Source organism: Mya arenaria, chromosome 4 (genome assembly GCF_026914265.1).
Source record: "Mya arenaria isolate MELC-2E11 chromosome 4, ASM2691426v1".
NCBI lineage: Eukaryota > Metazoa > Mollusca > Bivalvia > Myida > Myidae > Mya > Mya arenaria.
Window position 1 is genome coordinate 6400856 of NC_069125.1, and position 17109 is coordinate 6417964.

Genomic DNA, 17109 nt, shown 5'->3' on the forward strand with positions numbered 1-17109 from the left:
GTCACCTCGAATCATCATGACTAGTGGATACTAGTGGATACTACGTAAGCCAATAATTTGTTGCAGTATACACGTGTATTGAATGAACTGTTATTAACTCAAAATAGTATCATTCAACGATCAATTATAGACGTTTTGAACATCACTGCAGCAAACGGCTGTTTGAACAGAGATTTTTTCTCTCTGATTTTCTCAAATGAGCATTTCGTCATCCTTCTGTAAATTTACCTACTATAGAAATAGGACTTGCTGGATTGCTTATAGCATCATCTGGCTGTTCGTTTTAGCCGTTTGATAAAGAACCTTAACAAGTACAATACAAACAGCACACAAAATGTTGTATACCAAACTAGAACTGAGATTTTTAAGAACATCATTTAATGAATATAAACATGAACTTCTTTTTATAAATATCAAACAAAATTTAAGACTAGTATCTGTTACTGTTTTATTTACACAAAAACTGTGTTACTACTACATACACAACTTATTATTGAGCGTAATTATGTATAAATTGTGCTTTGTAAATAAAGCTTGGAATGAAATGCGTACACAATTATTTGTATGCCCAAATACATGTACATTAAGGAAGTTTCAAATACTATGTAAAAATGTGTGACAATAACACACATATTTGCTGTATATCTTAAATGCAGCACATTTAAACAAAGCTAATTAACATATATAGAAAATTCAAATTCCAATTCTCCCAATCTCGTTATTTCTGCGTGTTATCAGTTACAAATAATAGATTTTTTCTATTTTTCTTTCTTACCCACAAACATAATACTTGAGTACAAATTGTTCAAACTAATTCTGATTTTAAAAAGATAATAATTTAAAGTCAATACACCCTTCTCTATCAAACAATATTTACACGGATACATATTCGTTGAAGCAAATCGTAGTTCTATTTTCTTAAATCTTACATAACATGATGTGTCGATGTTAGTTGTTACTGGTGTTATTGTCTTATTCAAACGGACGACGTAAAACTTTTTCCTGTCTTATTAAGTAACATTGAATTCATTTTGCGTTTTTTAACGAAAGAAAACAGTATCTACCAGTTCCCAATTATATACTGTATTATTTATTTATTTACAGTTGTTTTTCATTACATAATGTTGATTTTTTTCCTGTTACAAACACTTTCTTTACATTACACATACTTTAACACGTGAGTAAAAAGATATGTTTTTAATGATTACAATGAACAAAGGCGTTTAAACGGCAGTATGACTTTATAACAAAGGTGTTTTTTTTAATATCACTACCACGCATTTCCATAACAGTATTATTTAGGCGTTGAGATAAGTTATATGAATCTCATATATACTATCGGGAAAATGTACCAGTGCTTGATAATAAATCTATCTAAAAAGTCGGTAAACAATTGATGAGCTTCTGTTGTTTATCCGATTTATTTTACATTATAGAAAGATAATATTACTAAACATGTGCTATCAATCAGAATAAACTTAAATTGGGATGTTATCAAGTTACAAAGCCTTAACAGAAACAATACTTTTGATCACCACAGTCACACAGTTCTGTTAATATATATAAATGAAGGAATCTCGCTAATGGCTTTTTCCTTTCGAAGGTAATACCATAACTGTGGTATATTCCCCAGTGGTCCCTTCAAAGGAGATACCATTACTTTTGTGTTATTCTTAAAGGTTCCGTAGAAGAAAATACGATTACTAAAGTGTATTCCCAAATGGTCATGCTGAAATACATTACAATACTAGTGCGGTATTCATAATACTTTCTATGTCGTTTTCTAACGTAAAATTGTCTTTAGTCATATGAAATAAAAAAAACACAAATATACTCTTATATTATAAACATTTATACATTTTTTTTTAATTTGACTATGCATATTTTTAGAAATTTACATTAAAATAGGAAATGTCTTAACATGCTTAATGAGTACGGCGCCTGTACATTATGGTTAAAAGAAATGACGTTTACATCATTGCCTTAGATATATATCTTTCAGTAAGAACAAATAAATGGTATAAATTCTTGTCTTAATGACATACATTCCCTCGTTCTTATGTATGTGAAGAAACAATGTTATAATGGCGTCATTATGTTATCGCATGTGGTTCTTATTGAATGAATTTCATCACAATGTAACGTACTTTTTCATTTTCTGGTTTCTTAACTAGACCATATAGAAACATCTCTAAGAGAAATGAATCGATCAAGTGAACTATTTTTCGCAAATCGGAGAAGGGTTTGAACTATGAGTACACGAAACGTCATTCCATGCGTAGTCTGCACCGTAATGTAAATGACCACATTCTCCGTCACCATTCGGCTCGTTTGTGTGCCAATCTGCAAGTAAAATGTACAGTAAGGTGTTGGTTATAGTGATGTTCTTCTAATTTGTTAGTACATCTTCATTCGATGGCAGTTGATTGTGAATTTTACAGAAAAAAACGCGCAATATTTTATTTGAACGTAACGTCATTTCGGACATGAAGTGGGTTAAAATTGTGTCCAAGTCCTGTGCGCGCTGACGTTTGATTTGGAATTAAAGTAAGATCTTCCTTAATTGTCATAACAGTAAAACTATCAATTGGCTATTTCACTGTTTAAAGCAGTAAACTATAATTTCTAATTGATTGATATATTCATGAAATCTAGGCTTTGTTTTAAAATGACGAGTTCAATAAATTGTATGCAAAATAAACATGAATTTATGATTGTATTGATAGCGTAACTCATTTATCTAGGTAAATGTACATTTTCGTGTCTGAGTGCGAATACTTTATATTAAGTGTTATTCTGAGGTGCGATTACGTAAATTGCATAGTTATTACACTAGTTATAGATGACACATATTGCAAGAGTTTATATCACTCATGTAACGTAGGTTTTGTTAAAGAATAGGGTTATTAGAACTACGTTTTGATCTGTGTTTTGACTCGAGTAGTCTTTTGTTGATATGGATTTTAAGATCACAATAATGAAATACGGACCACCGTTTTAATGCAAAAAGTATCGCTTGCAAATTTAGGATGCGGGCAAAACATATATATTTATTTTACCACCTACTTACTGAATAATAATATATAATTATATTATGAACCTTTAGTAGCTTTTTTTGCGATTTGCCATAGTATTGTGACTCATTTGGGTATGGAATGTTTCGTTCGTCAGGACAAGGTTAGTTTGTAATCTATTGAAGGTATGTTGAGAATATTGTTTGTGTGATACGGTAAAGACTTTATATACCGCGAATAAAGAGATTGTGGTGCCGTTAGTTATGTTGTCGATCGATCTAGTCCAACGGATGCAATCTGCTTTTTATGTCAACAAGTAGCGGCGTAATACTCTATTCGTTATTAAGTAGGATGGTTTTGATTTGTTCATAGTAAATGTGTTTGTAAAATTTTAACTGTACTCCATCAATATGTAATTTCTAGACTCCTTATCTCATCACCATATATATATATATATATATATATATATATATATATAGAGAGAGAGAGAGAGAGAGAGAGAGAGAGAGAGAGAGAGATATATATATATTGGTTTATCGTTTTGTTTAATATCTCATTATCTATTTCGAATGGTTAAGAATGGGTCTTTTATATTTTAAAGTAAGTTAAACATGGTTGTGTTTGCTTGACAATATTGACACTATACCGTTTTGATTTGAACAGCCCCAAGTTCGTATGAAATATCACTCAAAGTGCTCTACAATTATAACTTCATCCTGTCATAATTTGACTGTCAAATTTATTAGATTTCATCCTTTTGCGATTAACGTTTAGATTTTGTATTTAATAACTAATGTATGTATTTCAGTATTTGTATCAAAGATCAACATTATTTACCAATACAGTCACCTATGATACATACCAGTAAATGTCGTTTCTGATCCATCGCCCCAGAGCCATTCGCCGTCGACAACCTTGTCCGTCAGACCAATCCACCAGTGGCGAGCTGTGGAGTAATACATAAAGCAAATGTATTAATTTCACGTTTATCAAAATAATTCAATGAGTCAGTAACGTACTGTACAGCGTAGTTTTACCAAATAAATACACTCGTTTAAGTTTATAAAAATCAAAAGTGTAATACAGCCGATATTCGTAAGTTAATTTTATTTCATAAAGGCCACTGGCCCATGACAAACTATACGTACAGCAAAGAACATATTTAATATTTATGCAGCGTAGTAGTTGGTCATCAATATATAAATTGAATTTCACTCAATTATATAAAAAGTTAATTCTTCAATTCGATAAACAAAAAACTAAACATTGTATTTCATTACATACAAGATTTACTATTCACTTAAGTTGTAATAATTTGATTCAATCTTCCCAAAAATATTCATAATTTGCTTGGCAAATTAGTATCCACAATTCTTAACATTGCATATATCTTATACATGTTTTCATGTTTAACAATGGACCGGTAGAACAAAACTCATATTGTTTCCTTCAACAAATCAGTTACATAAGATTTCATTTCCTGCATTACATGCAGCAAAATCAATTCCTATTGGTAAGGAGATCGCATTTTCCCATCATTCAGATCATAATTTGCAATTAATGACATATTTTGTAAGAGACTTTCTGATTTTCATTATGTCGAATTTATGCATACTTGGTTAATCACAAAAAGAACGGTTATTACTTCTTTTGTTAATCAGAATAGACAGAGCATTTAATAATAAAATGGTACTCTTATTCTATTTCACTAAAAATAGTTTACATAATCTTCCAGTCAATGTAGTATTTGAATATCTATAACATGCAGGGTACTATCAACATCAATATTTGTATTAAACGAAGTGTTCGACCAATTAAAATAATGTTGATTGCTTTCATTTAGTGCACTCGTACTCAGTCAGTTGGTCTAGCTTATTCCTAAAATGCTTTTGCGTTATTACACTTAGTCAGAATATCGTTATGTTATTTTTCGTTGCATGCTAGTTTTTTCACGACATTTCAAACAAGTGTCTTTCATCTTCTTTTAGTTCCTTTCTAACGTGTATAAGTTGAGTTCTAACAGTTTTCTGGTCCGATTTAATATCATAAATGTTTTAAAATAAACGATTTATATCTGTTTCAATGTTGTTAATTTCTAGATGAATTGCTTCAAAATGTTTTAATAGTCGATTCATACTGCCTTTAATTGCTTCTAAAATACTGCTTTCGCCCTCTTCCACTTTAGGTCAAGGATTTACTTAAGTGTCTTCGCCAGAAAGAACTTAAGCCCATTGCCGACGAATGGATAGGTATTAAGAGTAAAAAATGTCGATCCGGTAAACTATTGCAGCATTGTAGGTCAATATCGCGATGTTCCACTGTAGAATGTTGTGCTGCTCTCTGTTTTTGGGATACTCAGGCACTGCAGTTATCGGTTTCATTTTGCGAATGTTTGTACATTATACCGTGTGTAAGGGTTCGTCAAATGATGTTCCTATACAGATCCGAAAGAGCAGAAGCAGAATGTCAATTTCCATGTTTACAGTTTATATATATTTACAAGGTAGCGTGACTAGAAGTGCAGAGATACTGTCCAATGAGATATTGTTTAATGATCACCTAAGCGTGAAATGCTCAGGCGATCTAGTCCGTAGAATGGTAGAAAAACCGAAAGTTTTGCATCAAAATACATAAATAAAAATACCATGTATATCTTGACAAGTTATCTAGATCACTGATCCATAAATTAAATCACCTCAAAGTCCATTCTCAGAGCCATTATTAGTTTAATGCTGATAACTTGAACACGTCTGACCACTACTTCTGACCACTGATATTTAACAAATATAGTAATTATTTTTTGGAAAAATGATTATGTATATAATTTTAACACTGAAGGAAATGTTTTTAATTCAAAGAAATGTTATATTTATTTATGTCATACTCATATAACATCATATTGTATTGTACGTACGTTTCATTTCACGAGCAGTGTCTTTGAGGAATGTGTTTTCTGAATTGTCTTTGATATAGACAAGGTGACTGTCTCTGTCTTCACAAAAGGTCTGAAAAGCGTGTTACGGTCAGAAGCTATAATCATTTGTCCAAATAAAAGTTATTCAAATTCATGGGCACGTGTTTACCAATGGTTTGAGTTAAGACTTGGACTCAAAACAACCAATTTTAATGTTATTGGAACTATAATTTAATCGGAACTGTGCTATTGGTATTTGCTGATAATAATACTAATAATATCTGAGCGGTTACCTGCTGTATAAAGCAACATAATGTATACAATGGTTGATCATTTAACAAATAATTATTTTTAAGTATGTGTCTGTGACTCCGACTTCAGATTGTACGTATACAACAACCAATTTAAGCACGCATCTTCCTGCTCCATCATAAACTTCCATTCAAACAATAATGGAAGAATGTACGGTAATTAAGGTTTTGCAGTTAACACAAATACTGTGTACGCTGATATAGCATATAGCATGAGAGCATCCACTGTTCAATTATTTAAACCATAATTAAAACATCACTCGACAGATATGTACCTCGGCATCTGCAAACGTCGAAGGAGCATTTCCAAACAAAAAACAGGAGCTCTCGTAAGACAGCCACCCATTTGGACACGTGGGTGAACATTCTCCTGCTATATAAGACATTATGCTCACGTTTATGTAAAGAAATGACCACACAGTACCAACTTTGCTTTCCATGTGATGACCTAACTGCAAACAGGCATTAAGTTATAAACTCAATCTAGAATCAGTTTATGTTAAGTTTAAACACACTTAACCATTTATTGAAGTTATTATACAAGTTGAACGTGATACTGTAATCTTATGTGATTTTATTGATATGCTTTCATTCTTTCAAATCATTAATTTGAATACATATAGTTGTAATAGTACTTAATAATTGATATAAAACAATCATTATAATGTAAAAATGGTTACCTCTCCCAAGAGCGTTTTTCAATAGTTCCAAACTCTTTGACACAGTTGTTTCTAGGTCCAATTGGCAGGAACTTTGAAGAACGGTGTTACCTAAGGCAACTTTTAAAATAAAGCTGAAGGCAAGAATCATTACGAACTTCATTTTGCATTCGCGAGGCAAAGTCAATCCGCAGTATGAAAGAGGAAATCCCTTTGATCATATTTAAATATAAGCAAACAATAGGTGTTGATCAAGTTGTGAAATGTGAACAAAGACTGTGCTGTGCTTTGTCATAATTTTGTCACTTTGCATGTGTAACATTTATTTGCTAAAGTAAATAGATGATTGAAACAATGGAACTTGTAAAAAGGCATGTAGTTAACAATGTAAGGTAGCCCCAAAATCACTGTAGGCATCTCAAAAATGCAAAGATCACGCCACATAGCAACAAACATTTTGTTATTGTCTTTTGAAACTTCGCTTAATGTGCGATTCTTGTAAAGCAGAAATTCCCCATCGACGAGTCATTTCTGCCCTATGTCTTTCCTATTGTCATTAAAGAAGATGTATCTAGTATTCGGTCTGAATATGCAATTAACATTCTTTAGGCACGATAGGGCTTAACATTTATTACGTCCGCTAATATCTGAATTGAAGGTACCTAGTATATACGTTCTGCGCAATTTCTGTTCTGAATTTCTGTGCATTTGGATAATCTACGTAACATCTCTGATATAAGACAAACGAAAAAGTGATAATTTGCTATATCTTAATTAAACAATCGTTTTGATAACTCGTTTTATACAGGAGCTCTTGTTTCCACATTGCTGACCACTGGAACATGTGCACGAAAATTACTGCCACAAACTAATGTGGTGTACCAGGCAGGTTTCCCCGGGCCCTTCAAATGAACAAGGTATCATTGATGCATGAATTAATATGTCATCGACAGAATTGCACGCCAAAACGTTCAGCATTTCCTTTTGGAAGTGTTCTTTGGTGCTAAATGTACCTGGATCTATTCAAATTAGACGTTCAACCCTAATGTGTCCCTCTTTACTGCGGGTACAGATCTTAATACTGACTCTGAAATATGATGGTGTTTTGGTTCCCCAGCTTCAGACATTTTCTTTTTCATTGGGACTCACGGAGAGGATTAGGAGTTAGTATATGTCATAGTTGATAAAGTTGATGATGTCTATCGCCTCTTTTAATCATGTTACAGCGGCTTCTTTCTTACGGGCACCCGTAAAGAATGTCTGCCTCTTCATAAATACTTCGAAAAATATCTAAAAGTTTGATTTGCTTACAGCATAACTTGATCTGCCCAGTCATCCAATGACTCATATATGCCTTATCGTCCGTTGGAAAGACCACCTTCGATTGTTTCGGGATTTCTTCACAGCTTTACATGTTTTCCAATTTCGCATATTGCTCTTTATCCGGCAACACATAGCCGTTCAACCACTGTTCTACCTCTTTAACTAGGATGTCCAATCTCAATGCCTTTGTGCATATTAACCACCGACTAATAGAAATCACTCGTCTGACCCAATGTACGTATACCCAGTACTTATCGCTTTTAAACGTTTCCAACTACTCGTTCCGTTATATATTAACGATTGTGGCAATTGTTGACATTTTCTTAATCGCCTCTTTTCTGAAGACCTTGTCTACAGGACAATCAGATTCAGGCACCACGTAGTTTCCCTGAAGGCCCTCTGCATCATCAAATTATGGCATCAAATTTATTTCTGCGCTCTGTGAATGATCAATTTTGGACGTCAAGTTGATATTTGGGTTCGGCAAACCGTTCGTTTTAAGCGCCATTTTACACCTTCACTTTGTTAACCACCGATTGCCGGCGTCATCTTACATTTTGCGCTCTGTGTAACATTTAATTTAGGGCTTTTTGCAATGGCTGTTGTAACTTGGATTTCGCACTTTCTAAATTTGCATACGGCTTGGCTTCCATAAGTACCATCCCTTTTCCGAGTTTTAAGCTGCCTGTACGTTTAGTGTGCTATTCTCCATTGCATTGCAAGATATTCGTTATTGTCCACATACTTAGCGACTCTAAATCCAAAATAGTTGGCAAAATCAGTCATTGAATGGTTTATTTTGGGAGTTTAATTCCAAAGGAGTAGCTTTTTGCAGTACGGAAGTTAATTTATGACTGATTCAACCATAAGTCAACTGTTTTATTATCTGGATCGCATGCATACGTTATCCAAAAACGCTTAAGAAATGCGATTGATTGATTGAATCAAACCTGAATACCGACGTTTGTGTGCAATGTCAAATGTATAACGTTGCGTTAAACTATGGATACTTAGAAACATGACCTTTAAAACATCGTAGGTCTATCTTAAGTTAATGGCCACGCGCTCACCGAGCAAATTGTTACCAGTTTATACAGGTACAGCCGTCAAACGAGAATATTTAAATGGGGACAAATCAGGGAAAATGCAAACTGAAAAGTTTGTTGATATCTGTGCAATGTTCTTATTTTGTTTTGACAATGACAAACAAATGCTTTAAAATTGGGTGTCCACTTCACAATACGGAGTTAAGGATTGTCTCGTTAGCGCAGTTGTTAACTCGCTTGATTCCCATTAATGTGTCCATGATTGCCCAGTGAGCTCAAGGCGTCCCGATTTGTCCGGTTTGCGCATTGGTTAGTGCACTCGTTTCTCATCCAGACGTACCGGGTTTACCTTTTAGCGCAGTTGTAAGGACACTTGCTTCTCATCAAAGCTTTACGGGTATGTTTTATGGTCTGGGCTTATGTGAGTTTTGAATGTTGTCAAAAAGCCGAACAAGTGGACTTTCTTCGGGTGTTCAGGTTCCCCCGCGACACAAGACCACACTATCGCTTAATATCAAGTCGACGGTCGTGACTTAGTTCGTCTGATTGTTTTTACATTAGTTTGAAAATAAATAGAACTTAAACTAGGAATAAACATACAATTCAAACCTCGATATGTTGTGAATCTTCACAATACTGTTTTGCAGGTATAAATAGTCCTTATCTTGTTTCTCTGGTACTGGGGGTGTGAGAAATAAATGTCTGCTTTAACATAAAATCCCCTCGCATGGTCAATAATCAGGCAACGTTAAAAACGTATACATTCTGAATGAGAGGTCATTCTGACAATTTAAAATCAAAGTTTGAAAGAATGGTTTCTTTTTTAAATCAAGCTGATTTATTTTTATTCTTATTTGTTTTGTTTTTATATTTCAAATAAGCACTTGCTTTTAATTCACATGGTTCATGTGCTGTAATAATGTACCCTTGGAAGATTTTAAAAATCATTTCGAGCAGATGTTTGCGGATATTACCCATGAAATAAATGAGGAGGCTGAAATTTTTAATAACAACCATGATTTCAATGATTTTAGTACTGTTTTCGGTGACCTAGATCACCAAATAACATACGATGAGGTTTGTAAAGCTATAAAATTGCTTAAGAAGAATAAATCACCTGGAGAAGATAAATTGCTAAATGAGTATTTTATAGAAGCATGTGACATATTGGGAGGATATATTACAGAAATTTTTAATATTATTTTAAACTCTGGGAATTTTCCAGTCGCCTGGACTAAGGGTATAATCGTACCATTACATAAGAAAGGTGATAAATCGGATGTTAAAAATTATAGAGGTAAAATTGTTAAGCAATTTTGCAAAACTTTTTACATGTGTACTTAATCAGCGAATAACTAAATGGTGTGAAGAAAATAATGTAATTTCTGATGCACAGTTTGGTTTTAGAAGAGGCAGGTCTACAATCGATGCAGTGTTTATTCTTCAGTCAATTGTGCAAAAATACGTTAACTTAAATAAACGGTTGTATTGCTGTTTCATTGATATGAAACGTTGTTTTGATTCCATATATCTCAGTGCGCTATGGTTAAAGTTGTATAAATCCAATTTAGATGGTAAAATATTACGTATTATACGCAATATGTATCAGTCAGTAAAGTCCTGTGTAAAACACTGTAATAGCTATTCAGACTTTTTTAATATAGCAGTAGGCTTAAGGCAAGGAGAGATACTTTCCCCGATTATGTTTTCATTATTTGTGGAAGACTTAGAATTGTATTTACAAAATAGAAACGATTGTGGTTTAGCTTTACGTGATATTTCTTTGATTGTATTGTTATTTGCGGATGACATGGTTGTTCTTGGTGAAACCCCGGAAGACTTACAATTGTCGTTAAACCGTTTATATAGTTATTGTAATACCTGGGGCTTAGAGGTCAATATTGCTAAAACTAAAATTGTAATTTTTCGCAAAAGAGGTGGCACAAAACGTAATGAAAAATGGTTGTATGCAAACGAAGATGTTGACGTTGTAAATGATTTTAACTATCTAGGAGTAACTTTAAATTATACTGGCAATTTTAGCCTTAATACCCAAACATTATATGGTAAGGGTTTAAAAGCAGTAAACACATTGCTGTCAAATCTTAAAAAGTATGAATGTAAACCTAGGGTAGCTTTGCAATTATTTGATGCCTTTGTTTCATCTATAATTACATACGGGTGTGAAATTTGGGGATTTACGAAGTCTACACAGCTAGAAAAGATACATTTAAAATTTTGCAAAGCCGTACTAGGCGTCAGACAATCGTCTTCAAATGTTGCTGTTTACGGTGAATTGGGTAGATACCCATTGTATATAAATAGATATGTACGTATTGTAAAATACTGGTTCAAACTTAAGAAAAGTGACAATATAATTACTCAATCTGTCATAGAAGACGCAATGTTGAATATTAATAACAATCAGGATAATTGGTGCAATAAGGTTAAGAACCTTCTCACCAGATATGGCTTTTATGATGTATGGTGTAATGATACACAGCTAAACGAAAACCAGTTCATTTGTATTTTTAAACAGCGTCTGATAGACGAATATTTACAACAATGGCATGGAAGTGTTAATGAAAATGGTGTCTTAATAGTTTATAGAGTACTTAAAACTGCATTCGAGTTTGAATCCTATTTAGACAATATTGTGTCAAGAAATCTTAGAATTGCTATCACAAAAATACGTATATGTTCGCATAATTTAAGAGTTCATACTGGCAGATATGATAGATTAGAACGCCACTTACGTCTTTGTCAAGTATGTGACTCGAACGAAGTAGAAGACGAATTTCATTTTATATTTAAGTGTACACCTTATGTCCAATTAAGACAAACTTATATTAAAGGTTATTATAGAATAAGACCTAGTATGTTTAAACTTGTGCAACTTCTTAATACACAAAATACATCTGAAACATTTAGGTTAAGCAAATATATATCGGAAGCATTTAAGGTGCGTTCTACTTTATTAATGAATCAATAATTATAAGCCTTGATACACATTTTTATCTCAAGCAGTGGTATGCTTTGTTAACATTTGTAACCATTGGTTACTATTTATGTTGATATATACTATGTGAGTCTGTTTTATTGTTAGAAATTGATCAATTGTATCATTTGTTCCAACATATACTAGTATATAAAAAGCAAACTATTGGTTATTGTATTGTATAATATTATAGTTTGATTGATTCGTGTTTTCTATTCCAGTTCATCCTTAAAAATAGATTAATTATAATATTTATTTAATATTTCACACTACATTGTATAATTGTAATTGTAATTTATAAAATATGTATATGAAACACAAAAAACTGTATAGTTTACGTGTAATAAAAATTCTGTTCTGTTCTGTTCTGTTCAATAATAATAATAATATCTGTCATGTGTTTCCGTTCCGGAAAGACAAATTCGACCAGAGGGCATCTGTGTTGCCAGGTAACGAGACTTACCGAGTTATAAACTACGCAGCGTGTCCGAAGGTCGGATGTTTCTTTCCGGAACGGAAACACATGATTGATATTTTTCTAGCACACTTCAAATTACATTTTTGTTAAAAAATACATTGAAAAGCGCATTTTTGTACATTTCACCAAAAAAAAAACACCGTGCGATGATGTTCAAACAGACAAGCAGTAATTTTTATTCACTGCATACTTCAAGAATTTCCTTCAGTATAACGTCTTTTAAGGGTTCTTTTGTTTTGTTTTGAAGGTATTTTTTTGTAAAGTTGATGTTTATGGAACTTATCTTATGAAATCCCATAATTATGTTTACATCAAGTGTAAAATAAATGAAATGATAAGTATTACGTCACAGCGCATGTGCCAGCACAGCTGACATCATCGGAAATGCCTATCCGGTGTGCTAGGATATTTTGCCTCAAATGTTGAAAACATATCTTCTTTGTGATATCCGAACAAAGCCATAATGCTTATTTTGCCTTCACTGTTTGTTATCTGTTTTAACATATTTTCAATTTGATCAGCATCTTTGCTTGTATTTTTCGACATTTTTCACGCAAAGTTAAACAAAGGCATAACAAATGATATTGTTCATATATCGCAATCGGGTTTCAAAGAGTGAAACATGGTATGGTTAACTTCCTATTTTCATAATAATGACAAACTTTACTAGGCTAAACGCAAGATATTTGCGACTTTCAGTGTATTACAGTCCGATAGATTCAACTCAATAACACATGCTATGAAATATGAAGAGAGAAGTCTTAATTTTTCTTAAACTTTTATTGACTTTTATGAGAATTGTTAGACGTCTATGTCCGGTAAAACATGCTTAAGCGGTTTCAATTTTCAACACATATTCGAAAATAGACTACTTTCCTATATATATGAATCAACTTCCTGCACCATGCTTGATTAATTTTCTAGGGCTGTTTTCATAAAGTATCTTAGTGGACATCTTCAACTAAGCGAACACAAGTGAATTTTTTTTATCTTATACCAATGTTCAACACTTTTTCTTTTATTTTTAAAGCATTATATGAGTTGTTAAAGGTTTTCCTTCTTAACAAGAGCATCAATTGGAAAAAGGTATGAAACACCCGTGGTGATAATCCCACTTCACGAGTTTAAGATTTAATTTCACTAGTTTACTTCTGTCAGACCAAGTTAAAAGTTATGTAATGCTCATTTTTTTTAAAACAGTTGTGGGAACAAACTTAAAAATTACAAAAGTAGCAATGGTCTAATTTGATATTTTGGCAAATAAACTGAGAGTATATTTAGATATAATATGGAATCTAGTGTAGTCCACTGTGTAGTTATTCAAATTACTCACCGGAAGTCGATCTTATTCTTGTAGCGGATTCCGCAACTGACGGAGTGTATTCAATAAACTAGAGCACAGTGTAGTTATTTACCGACCATTTATTTTGAATCTGACAGCGTCATCAGCATAGTTATTTACCGGCCGTCATTTTGACTCTGGCAGAGGTTTCCGCTACTGACGCAGTTTATTTCATATACATAAACACAAACTACAAAATGTGCATGCAGTAATTTCTGTGATCGTGGCAGCTGCCTCCGCTACTGGCACAGGTTATTCCATTTACAAGAATACAATTCAAAGTGAAGTTATTTCCACAGTCCATATTGGGGTTTTTACTGAGTGTCATACTGAGTGTAGTAGCGGCTGACGCAATGTATTACATATACGAGGACAGATTTCTAAGTGGCGTTATTTACTTGAAATCATACTGATTGTGGGACACGCTTTTTCCATATAAAAGAACACATTTCATTGTGAAGTTATTTACTGGAAATCATACTGTGTAAGGCAGCGGCAGTGTTTTTTTACCGGAGGTCATGCTGATATCAGCGGCTTTCGCCACTAGTGCTGTGTACAAGAACCCAATCCAGAGCATGGTTATTTATGTAATTGTCCAAGGTCAAAGTTATGTTATGTACAGGGAAGTCGAACTAGTATGGATTGAAGGAAAACAAACACCGTTTGAATGAAAAACGGGCATTTATTAAAATGCCATAAATATTGTTAAGTTATTCAAAAGGTAATTGAGAAAATTTGTCCGAAAAACATATCTGGGTGGACCAAAACCGCCCACCCCTAGATGCATTTTTTAACAAAGTGGTCAGAAAATAAAAACATACAATTACAAAAACAACATGAAATCTCAAAATTAACAAAGTTTGGTGAACACATTCGGAAGAACAGTAGTTATAAGGCAATAGAAAGTACAAAAGGTTGCCCAGAAAAACAAAACAATTACAACAATAATTGGTATATCTTAAGGTACGAGGCGGTAAGTGAAAGAAACGGAGAAAAGAAAACAAGGTAGACCTTGAAAAGAGCGTCCATAAAATTAGAAGGAAAATATAAAATGGAGGAGGTGGGGAGGTGGTGGTAAAAATATATTCCAGAGACTGGCGAGCGCTTAGCATACGCCAGAGAGAACAAAGAAGAATGGCAGACGCATTCTGATTGGCTTGTAGCGTCACCTGGCACAAAAAGGGGGAAATTGATTGGCTCCTCGGATAAAGTGCCCGTTTGGCTAATTCCCGAGATATTGCCTAAATCCCGTGCCACGGCCGTACAGAAATAAATTGAACAACGGCCATAAATAATTTTATGTTTGCATAAAATTGCATTTGTTTTCATGAGCCGTATTGTATATGTAACATTTTGTATTGTGGTATTCTTTAAAAAAAAGTATAGAAATTTTAAATTGGTTTATCAATACTTAAATGTTTCTGTTTAAGGGAAATATACACATTAAATGTAAGATGCTTAATGATCATTAAATAAATTTTGATCGTTTTTGATAACAATATCTGTCAAGTTTGGCGTTTGAAGTGTTTCGTTATGGTTTATATAAAGTTTCAATCAATATTTATATGAAAAACTACATACGCAATCTAAACTAATAATATGAATGTACTTTGTAATTCCAAATAATCACTGTCAGAATGTATTTCAAAAAATGTCACCAATATATAGCATTGGCCTTAAATAGAGTATTTCGTTATTAAGAAAAAAGGAAGTTAACCACTTAAAAGCAATAGGTTTTGCGATTTAAACTATGCCTTACGTTTTGTTTTTGTTGAAACGTATAAAATGTCCTTATTTACTAACAAAGACATCGAAAACAATGACAGGATCATTAAGGAGACGGTTAGGTGACGAAGCAAGTTAGATAAACATAATGTTTCAACCAGTATCTCAACAAACAACTTTTTCAACAACTTAAAACAATTTGAAATATTTGTTTTATTGGACTTAACAAAACATACCAGGTCACCAGTACGTAGTTTTCATTACTTGTGACTTGTGAACATTTCTTATTTATGTTCGACCCACAAAACACACATACGGAAACAAAATCGACAATGTCACATCGTGCATAGATAAATACGAACGTTTTTGCTTATGTTTCGTACACAAACGTCGTTTGAGAATGAAATATTAAACCCGATATTATAGCAAAGCGTTCATAAGTTGTCTTGTTAAGGAAGTTGTACTTTTGGTTTTTGACAATTCCCCTGGTACTACTGCTGACCCCAAAACAGAAGGCCACACTCCCATATACCATTATATCATCGAGACTTACTTCTGTTATTTTGTTTTAAGTTGTAAACTTCTAATTCGTAAAAGGAGTGTTTTAGACAATCGTTTATATATTGTGCATTAAAAGCGATCTGTGATGGATCAGCAGGAACAAACTTTCACTGAATTTGTTCAAGGATAAATTGCCAAAGTCCAAAACACGCATTTACAAGAGACCCTTTAGAAAGTATATTTAAGTGAATATAAAGACTAGCAAAACATGTTTGGATTACCGTATTATTACCACAGGTGGACATGGCACATTGCTTTTCAACGCTATCCTTTTCCACCGGTATTTGAATGCTGGTACATGCACACTTAACATAACATAGGGATCCCTTTTTATTCAATACTGGTGTAAAAAAACAACAGAAAAGGCTCAGTAGCATCTTCATTTAAATAATGAATGGAAGTCGGAAGCTACAGGTCCAAGAAGGTCTTTCGTTCTCGTTGAAAGTCAAATGGACTATTTTGGGGGTGTAATTGTCTATTAGAGGTGACATCATGAACACTTATCCATTTTATGTATAGTAGATAAATAGAGATAAATTGGAGAAAAAAAATCAGTATTCTGAATACGAAAAAAAACTTGATTAATGAGAGTTTTTGAATAATTTAATATCACTTACAGATTCTAGGAAAAAGATTTCATCTTGAGTTTGTCCTAGTGGCGTTTTGGTGATTGTGGTGCTCCTATCTATTTAGTCAGTGCTAGGGGCGTTAGAAGTGTCGCTTTTATCGCCTCATTCA

At 33.1% G+C, this 17109-nt stretch overlaps 1 protein-coding gene across 2 annotated transcripts; it reads right to left on the bottom strand.

Moving 5' to 3' along the window:
- Positions 1-453: 453 nt before the first annotated feature.
- On the bottom strand, positions 454-7075 carry LOC128232397 (C-type lectin domain family 17, member A-like). Of its 2 annotated transcripts, none has more exons than XM_052945915.1 (5): positions 6920-7075; positions 6515-6609; positions 5929-6019; positions 3877-3960; positions 454-2343 (listed from the first exon to the last, which is right to left on the bottom strand). In XM_052945915.1, the coding sequence occupies exons 1-5, from the start codon at positions 7059-7061 to the stop codon at positions 2219-2221; spliced, it is 537 nt and encodes a 178-aa protein (XP_052801875.1). In that variant the 5' UTR covers positions 7062-7075; the 3' UTR covers positions 454-2218. The 2 variants fall into 2 exon arrangements, with proteins under 2 accessions (XP_052801875.1, XP_052801874.1); XM_052945914.1 differs by having other exon boundaries at positions 6515-6612.
- Positions 7076-17109: the final 10034 nt, after the last annotated feature.